This window comes from Malus domestica, chromosome 03, assembly GCF_042453785.1.
Source record: "Malus domestica chromosome 03, GDT2T_hap1".
Classification (NCBI taxonomy): Eukaryota; Viridiplantae; Streptophyta; class Magnoliopsida; order Rosales; family Rosaceae; genus Malus; species Malus domestica.
The window spans coordinates 35647444-35656671 of record NC_091663.1 but is presented as its reverse complement, the minus strand read 5'-3'; the positions used below and the strand labels follow the sequence as shown (position 1 = coordinate 35656671).

At 35.9% G+C, this 9228-nt stretch overlaps 1 protein-coding gene across 1 annotated transcript; it reads right to left on the bottom strand.

Annotated features, from left to right (window-relative positions):
- Positions 1-4620: 4620 nt before the first annotated feature.
- Positions 4621-6162, bottom strand: LOC103427427 (aspartic proteinase 36-like). Its single transcript, XM_008365478.4, has one exon. It carries the CDS (start codon positions 6160-6162, stop codon positions 4726-4728), a length of 1437 nt encoding a protein of 478 aa, XP_008363700.3. The 3' UTR covers positions 4621-4725.
- Between the last annotated feature and the right edge of the window lie 3066 nt (positions 6163-9228).

The following is a 9228-nucleotide window of genomic DNA, read 5'->3' as shown; positions in this document are numbered from 1 at the left end:
CAAAAACGAATTTAAACTACGTTATTGTTTTATCATTGTAAGGTTAAACCCATTTTCACCTTTAGTAGTACTAGCCTTTCTGCACGCGCTCATGCGCGTGCGAAAGACATTTTTTTCATCACGGCGCGCTACGCGCGACTTACACATTTTAGATGTATTTATATGCGATGATTGGTTCAATGTATAGAAACATAAAATAAAGACGATTATCATCTTTAATAATACATGCAGTAATTTAAAATATTTATCTAGAATTTGTAAATAAAAAAAAGTAATAAATAACAAAGAAGATTCTCATAATTTAGTTGCAACTAAAAGCTAAATAAAAAGTATAAAAACAATCCAAGAACTTCAATTGACCTTGATACGCTTGATAGCAAAACATATCATGAACTCATATCGCCATCCTGTTGAAAATTTAATGCGTTTAGTTAAAATCAAATATTAGTAGTATTTGTAATTGAATTGCATTAAAAGTTGAAAACGGGAATTAACATTAAAAGAAAGAATATAACCTTATGTTGAATTTGAGGGAAGCGAAATATCTTTGTACACAACATTCCTTGAAAGGAAAACATATACGACCCTAACCAAAGTTAAGACAGTAGGCATAAAAAGGTGATGCCTTTGACGACATTCAAAGTAAATATTAAACATGTTGTGCGATTGTGTACCATCTAACAAAATTAAGAATGAATAGAGGAATACCTCAGTAATGAAATGAGGGAAATACCTTAGTAATGCAGTATTTCTGTTTGTATTTTTGTTTGAATGCTCCACTAATTCACCGCACCGAACCTTGTTTAACCAAAAAGAAACGAGGAGAATGTAGACATGGAATTGATATTAGTAATGCAAACCACCAAATGAAACGCATATATACCCACAATCAATTAATAGTCAAAGTCTGTAATCCCTATAATAGTCCAAGTCTATAATCCCTATTTCATTTATGGGTGACATAAAAATGCATGGACAAAACAGACAGTGTCATTTGGTGAGGCAGAATACATAATCGTGTCATCGTGTCATAGTGTTCTACCTATTCTATCGCTAGCACTTGCACTGTTAACCCTATCCTATGTTTCTCTGGGGCTTGGTTTTTAGAAATGGGGTCGAGACTGAAGTTTACTTCGAGTCACTTACCCTTCATGCAGTCACTTTTTGCTATTATTTTTGTTGTACCATTTCCATGCTTTCCGTCTCTGTTTCTAGTGTTTTGCCATAGTTCATAAGTCTTTGGGCATGACCTTCCTTTTATATTCTACTTACCGTGAAAAAAAAACTCCACCTGAAGCTTCCATGACATAATCTAACAGAAAGAAGAAAAATTTGCATCCAAACTGAAACTAAAAACGAAAGAGAAGGAGATGCTTACCATTGGAGATACTTTTATTTGGAAACACCGTTTGGAAAGCAAAATCAAGTACATGCTTAATATTGATCACAATGGCGTTGAAATCATTCAAATACGAAAAATGTAAAGTCTTATCTCATGTGATGTGAAGCCTCCCAGAACGTCAATTTTATGTTTCATCCGTCAAAAATAATATTTTCTCATCAACTTGTTTGTACTTTTATTAATTAGAGTTTTATTCTAAAGTAGGCATAAAAAGGTGATGCCTTTGACGGCATTCAAAGTAAATATGAAAATTGAAAACAGATAACAAATTTTATAACAAATGCTGGTGTGCAGAAGCACCACATAGCAGATACCCTTGAAGTCATCCGCCAGAATTTTCTTCCAACACTTCGATTTCCATCTCCTGCTCTTGTATATAGTCTGTAAACATAGTAGTAAAACACACAGTTAAGTAAATTCCATAGCTTGAAACATAATTTAGTAAAATTTCATAGCCTTATGATATAAATCACACATTTCGATCAAATCCCATATTCTGAAAATCTCAAAAAAAAAAAAAATTATATCAAGATCAGTGACAAAAAAAATCGAAAACTTACGGAAAAGCTTCACTTTGTATTCCCAATCCTTTTCACGAATCTGGAAGGAAAAAAAATGAAAAGAGTGGAAAATCAAAACTCGACTTGGGGATTTTTCGTGGCTCTGTAGATGCCCAATCTCTTTTAACACACACAATCTCACCCATTGAGTAAGATGGTCACCATTCCCAAATTAACTGACAGAAAAAAAAAAAAAAAAAACTGATTATTTTCCTCCGGGTGTGGTTCTTGAGATGAGTGAAAGAGTTCCTCCGGATGTGGTTCTTGTGCGTGGGACGACGACGCTTTCTTTTGCTTCCATCACGCGGATTCTTCTCGCAAGATAGTGGGAAGAAAACTGCTTCTAATGTTTTGTTATTTTTTTTTTGTTTTTATGACAAAATTATCCATGCTATTTTGTATTCTATTATTTTCAGGTAGTTGTGGATTTTTTTGTTTGAGGGGCTTTATAGTCCAATTCTTTTTGGTAAAGCCTTGAGACACCAAATTGGCCTGGCTTTCTAATCTTAAAGATTAAAGATAAATAATATCGTTTGTTCAAAAAAAAATAAAAATATATATATATATATATGTACACCGATTGGTTGTTCAACACACTAGCTGTTCATGTTGATGTACCAATTTGTCTTTAATTAATATTAATATATAAGCATTGCGTGGATAAAAAAAAATGGAGTTTTAACGAAACATTCCCTGTATTGTTTACTTTTAACGAAAAACCACATTTTTACCTTTTATGGGTACTATTCACTACATCTGTATTTGTTAATTTTCATTAAAATTAAAAAAAAATTGAACTTTTAGTTAGTTTTCCATAAAAAAAAAAAATATATATATATATAATAAAATGTGCTTTTAAATGATTAAAACGCTTTTAGCAAAAAAAAAAATTTACCAATCTTTAAAGTGTTATCAAATCTGCTTACATGTGAAAATAAAAAGGAAATTATGTTACCGACCCGTAACTAGACTATTGATATTAAAATGCCTGAATTTAAAACTTAAAACTCTTTTTCCAATAATAAGAAAAAGAAAGTGAATTGTTATTGACATTTAAAAAAAAATTCATTTCGCTTTCCAAAATTTCTATAATTAGAAAGAAAAATACACTTATAAAGAGTGTTACTATTAGTTTCCAATATAAGATAAAGAGTTTTTTTTGAGCAAATACCACTTGAATTTGTAAGCATGTGAGATAATATCACCTAAACTTTCAAGTTTTATTTTTTACGACTTGAACCTAAGTTACTTTTCCTCTATGTTGTTGTTAAAACATGTCACTTGCAGGAATATTTTCGTTAATTAACTTTATGGGATTGACTAGGATCAAATAGACTCCAAAATAATACTGCTGGAGTCAATATGGCACCAAATTTAGGGATTTATACAGACCCAGTTCGACAATTCCCTCTATAAGAGTTTGAAAAATAATATTTAAATAAATTAAGGTAAACCACATACTCACTGGCTGACCTAAAAAAAAATCTTTAAACTTCATTGTAAGTTGCATACTTTTCACTTCAATTCTTCAACAACACTTGTCAAAATCAAACCCGAAATCAACCTTTTCGATTCTCTTCATGACTTGACTCCAACGCCCCTATAAAAAAAAATTGCCTATTGCATTTGGACGAATTGATTTCATCGAGAGCCCTAGAAAGTCAATTGATGGTAATAATTAAAAATTAATGTGGTATTTACGTATATGCTTACAAGTTCAGGTGGTACTTATGTAAAATTTTCTAAAATAAAATAACAATTGGATTGGTTTTATTTTAGGATAAGACGTGAAACATTGGAATTGCCAATTGGATATTTCTTGGCAATTACATGGAGTTTATTACAAACTCTCTCTCACTCCCTTGTTGTTAATCATTTGTCACGTTCTTTAGTTTGTGTGATACTCTTTATTTGGCCGGCAACGTTGTTTGATGTCAAAAGGACCCGACCAAAAATCCATATGAATTCAGAAAAGAGAAATATTTGCGTCTAAAAACAAGAAAATGATGAATCTGATGACAGAGATGAACTTCTGTATGCAAAATTATCATGTTTTGTTGAGAGTGAGCAACATTGAGGGAATGGCAAACCTCGCATATGTTTATAAGTAGTTGAGTTACATCTTATATTGTCAATTGAATTTATAGTGGAACATCAATTTCTTCATGATATCAAAGCAGGTTAACCCATGTGTGAACCCCAACGGCACATGTGCTTCATGTTCTCTGGTTTGTGTTGTCCATATGCTAGACTTGAAAATTCGCTACATGTAAGAAAACGTATTGAGAGCAAATCTCACAGTGGGTAAGAGGTCTATTTCTAGATATTTTCTCCGTTGACAACGAAAAAAGGAAAGAACGAATTGAAAAGAAACGAAAAAGGTGAGGGATTATTCTAGGTTTAGAAATAACTGCTAGTGCTTTTAGCCTTGTGTAATTCAGAAGGATGTTGGTGTCCACGTTGGCTTGTAATGTGAAAGTTCCTCTCTCCCCTCCCCCCCCCCAAACATAATACACGACCTGATGTGTCAAATTCTTTGGCATTTCTAACCAAACCAAACACGTACTGTCATGTGTCATGAGAGTTGCTGCGGACATTCGTAATCAAATACACACTACTATGTAGGAAACTTAAAACGCAAGGCATTGCGCAAGAACAATTTGTATAACAGTCGACAAATACACACAGAAAATTCCAACAGCACAACATTTATGGATGTAAAATCCACAATTTCTTTGATAAAATTTATGATGCAAACATAATCTAAAACACAGCAGAAATTAACAAGAAGAACGTCAATAATAATCTCCCAACCGTAAAAACTGAAGCTGAAGAAAGATTGTGAGCACTAATTGTATCTATTGTTCCAGTCTTCTCATTCCTCACTTTGATGCTTGATGAGCAGTTGTAATCGGTCCATCCAATCATCTGATTCTCCACATCGTATATCACCAGCTTGTTCGACAGCACCAAATCTCCGAGAAGCGTCAGGGACTCTCCGCTTGCCGATTTCATCCCGCTGCTCTGCCAGCCGGAACACCACACATGTCCCTTCAGCTTGAACAGATAGTCATGGGGATAAACCGTCAGGGAAGCTGAATTATTGAAGTTGAACTTAACCAATGGAAATCCATCGTCTAAATTGTTGGAAAATTCGAAGCATGTGAAGTGGTTGTCAACCGTGCTAATTTTCAAGTCAGGCTGCTTGGCTAAAATCTTCTGCATCATAGGGTCGAAAACCTCCTGTGGGAGATAGGCCAGGGTTGTTCCGCTGTCGATGATCGTCCCTGTGATTGACCCCGTGTCGAAAACATCGGAGGCGAGCTGCACGACCTCACCTCCTACCTCAATTGTCTCCAGTACAACATTGTAATGCGCCTGCCCCGGCACCAACGGCGTTGTGTCGTTCACCTTTGGCTCCACCACTTCGCCAATGGCGAAAATCCCGCCTCCGCGAACATTGTCCAAACAATGTGCAAATTGTTTCTTCACCTTCCCGGAAGCAGCCAGCTGGGAAAACACAGACGAATTCGCCTGCCCGAATCCGATAATCCCATCAAGCGCGCTGGATGACTTACTTATCTGCCCGGATTGCGCAGTTCCGCAACCAAACACAACATTGCCATCAGTCCCCTTATCAAATTGTACATTGTCCTTCACAAAGTTTCCCATCGTCTCACTTCCGTCACCATAGGTCATGTCGTACGAGCAGGGCATGTTCGGCTGGCAGGCTGGAGGCTGATCTTTGAATTGCGACGTGCAAAAATCCTGATCACAAGTAACAGCATTCGAACTCGAAGAGCCTTTCGGATCATACAATGTGAGCTTCACGCCAATGTCATTTTTCTTGGGACAGTTTGTGCAGGTGATGCAATTGACCCACATGATGTCACTCCCTGTATCCACCTGGACAAAATAGTCCTTGGACGGCGTCCCAATCCCGAGCTTGGCGAAGTACAGTCCGGTGCCGGACGGACGGCCATTGCCGCCCAGCTGTACATCCACAGCAGAAGCAGACTCGGCAAGAATCCGGCCGTGACGGTGGGAATCGTGAGCTTTGAGCTCGCTCAACGACCGCCCGTCACGGCCGTTGAACTTGTGGCTAACGGAGAACACGAAGTTTGCCGACGCATTGGAAAAAAATGCGGAGAGAATCAGAAAACAACCCAGAACGGCTCTTGAATTTTTGTGAAGATCCATATGAAATTTAAGAAAGTAAGAATCTTTGAGGTCGGACCGAGAGGGTTGTGCGTTTTCTTGAATGTTGGCTTAACATTAAATAGGGATGGTTTCTTCTCAATTTTAAACTCAAATTTTATTTAATTAGAGATAATAACTAAGTCAAGATCATAGTATACATCGGTCGTTGATGTTAAATGTTAATGTTGATGTTCGTCTTTAACCATTTTTAATACAAGTACTGTTTGAAGAAGAAAAAGCTGTACAAAAGCTGTACTTGAGAAGTGCTTTTAGATTATTAAAAGTGCGTAAAAAAATTAAACAAATAAGTGTTATCAAAGCTACTTACATGTGAAAATAAAAAGACAATTATGTTACCAACTAGTAAACAGATTATTGATATTAAAATTTCTGGATTTTTCTTCAATGATAAGAAAAATAAAATAACAATTTCGTATTTTTTAAACCAAATTCGTTATGTTTGCTTAACACTAATGATGTGGTTGTTGATAATTGATTTATTACTAGCTTTGGTTAACGTGTTTATTTTTTATTGATGACACATCATTTGACTTGCAAATTTAGTTTAAAATTTTGATCGAATCATTACCATTTTAGGATATGACGTGGAACATTGTATTTGCCAATTGGATATTTCTTGGCCATTACCCTTTTAGGGTATGACGTGGGACATTGTAATTGCCAATTGGATATTTCTTGGCTATTACATGGAGATTAATATAAACACTCTCTCTTGTTGTTGATCATTTGTCACGTTCTTTAGTTTGTCAAAAGGACTTTGATGAAGTCGACCAAAAATCCATATACAAAAGACAATATTTGCATATAAAAACAAGGAAATGATGAATCGAATGGCAGAGATAAACTTTGTATGTAAAATAGCATGTTTTGTTAGAGTGGATCTCACGGAGGAACCTTGTATGTGCTTATAAGTAGTTAGATTATTTCTTATATTGCTATTAGGAGTAGGTTGGCCATATGTGAAGCCGATTGGGTATACATACTCCATGTCATCTGATTTGTGTTATCCACATGCTAGGCTTGAAAATTCGCGACACGTGAGATGACGTATTGACAACAGGGTCAACCTTGATGGAGTGCGAGGAGTGCGACCGCACATGGCCCCCTATTTTCTAGGGCCCCCAAATTCTAAAATCCTTCTTAATACTCTATATATATAAGCTGGGAAATAATTTACTGATGTTTACCTAGCATGGTTGTCAAGCGCTGGTACCTTCATGTGGTAGTGCACAGGTTTAACTCCTTACTTTCTCATATTTGTTATTTTCTATTTTGGGATTTTTGAGCTACACTATTTTTTCTATTTTTAAATATTTGTAGTTTAATTTCTTTCATTATACAAGATAATTTTGCTAATAAATTTGTAGTTAGGAATATCATAATAGATTAAAATTCTTAAATTTGATATAATCTTTAAAAGCCCCCATTCCTTATATGATATCATTTAATAAAATACATTTCATAATTAGAATCGTTTATTCTTTTGGTCACCGTTTAAAAGTCATCTATTTTTCGTTCCATTTGAAGATTATTGAGTCATCCATATCAAAAAGAAAATTATAGTACAACTACACCTATATTGTTAGATTAAGTTGGGTTAATTGTTTAAGACATGAATCTCAAAATTTTAACTAATCTAATGGCAATCAACGGGAGAGGGGGAGTGACAACCATCCTCACTTTAGGGTGTTACGAAAAATGCAATGAAAAAGGTTCATTATAAGATGCTATTAATATCATAACCAATGATTTGTTTAACACATAAATTTTTTCTTGAGATGAACTCTAAATGATAAGAAGAGCATGAATGGTTTTGATTATGGTATTTGTACGGTGATATGATAGGTACATAGTCATATCACCATGCTTTTTGTATTTAAGAATTATGTAGATTCTAACCAAAAGCATAGAGAACGCAAATAGGTACATGACTACCACACTATGCTTCATTTTTATTTATTTATTTATTTATTTATTTTCTTTTACGTTATATCAATTTACACACAATAAAAAATATAAAATATAAAAGAAAATATAGCAAACAAAATTTTAGACCATGCAAGGGCCTCCATTTGTGTAAGATTCTACATCGACCAACGAAGAGGGGGTGATGTGCCTTATATGTACATGTTTCCCTCCCTATAGCACGAGGTCTTTTGGGAACTCATTGGCTTTGGATTCCATCGGAACTCTGAAGTTAAGCGAGTTCGGGCGAGAGCATTCCCAGGATGGGTGACCCACTGGGAAGTTCTCGTGTGAGTTACCAGAAACAAAACCGTGAGGGCGTGGCCGGGGCCCAAAGCAGACAATATCGTGCTACGGGGGAGTCGAGACTAGGATGTGACAAAATGGTATCAGAGCTACTCTGCCGTTCGGTACGGATGTGCTAGTGAGGACGGCGGGTTCCCCTTAAGTGGGATGGATTGTAAGATCCCACATTGACCAACAGAGAGAGGGTGATGTGCCTTATATGTATATACTCCCCTCCCTCTAGCACGAGGTCTTTTGAGAACTCACTGGCTTCGCATTCCATCAGAACTTCGAAGTTAAGCGAGTTCGAGCGAGAGCATTCCCATGATGGGTGACCCACTGGGAAGTTCTCGTGTGAGTTCCCATAAACAAAACCGTGATGGTGTGGCCAGGGTCTAAAGTGGACAATATTGTGATACGACAGTGGACAATATTGTGATACGACGGAGTCGAGACTAGGATGTGACAATTTGAGTCTCGTACAGGGCCTCTAAAATCTCTGGACTGACCCTGGTTGATAGTAAATCCCACACTGGGGAAATGACAGATCTCACATGTGATTATAAGTAATTGAATTACGTTTCATATTCCAATTAATTTTATGATAGAACCTCAACTTCTTCATGTTTATTATGTGGACGTCTTGTTTATGCATTAAATTAGACAAAACACGAGGTAGAAAAAACTTCTAAAAACCCTAACCTTAATGACACACCCCGACTCGGGATGTCCACTAGAACTCTGAATCGAGTTGTGATGGCCAACACCTAGAAGGTGATGAAACCATAAAGTGTA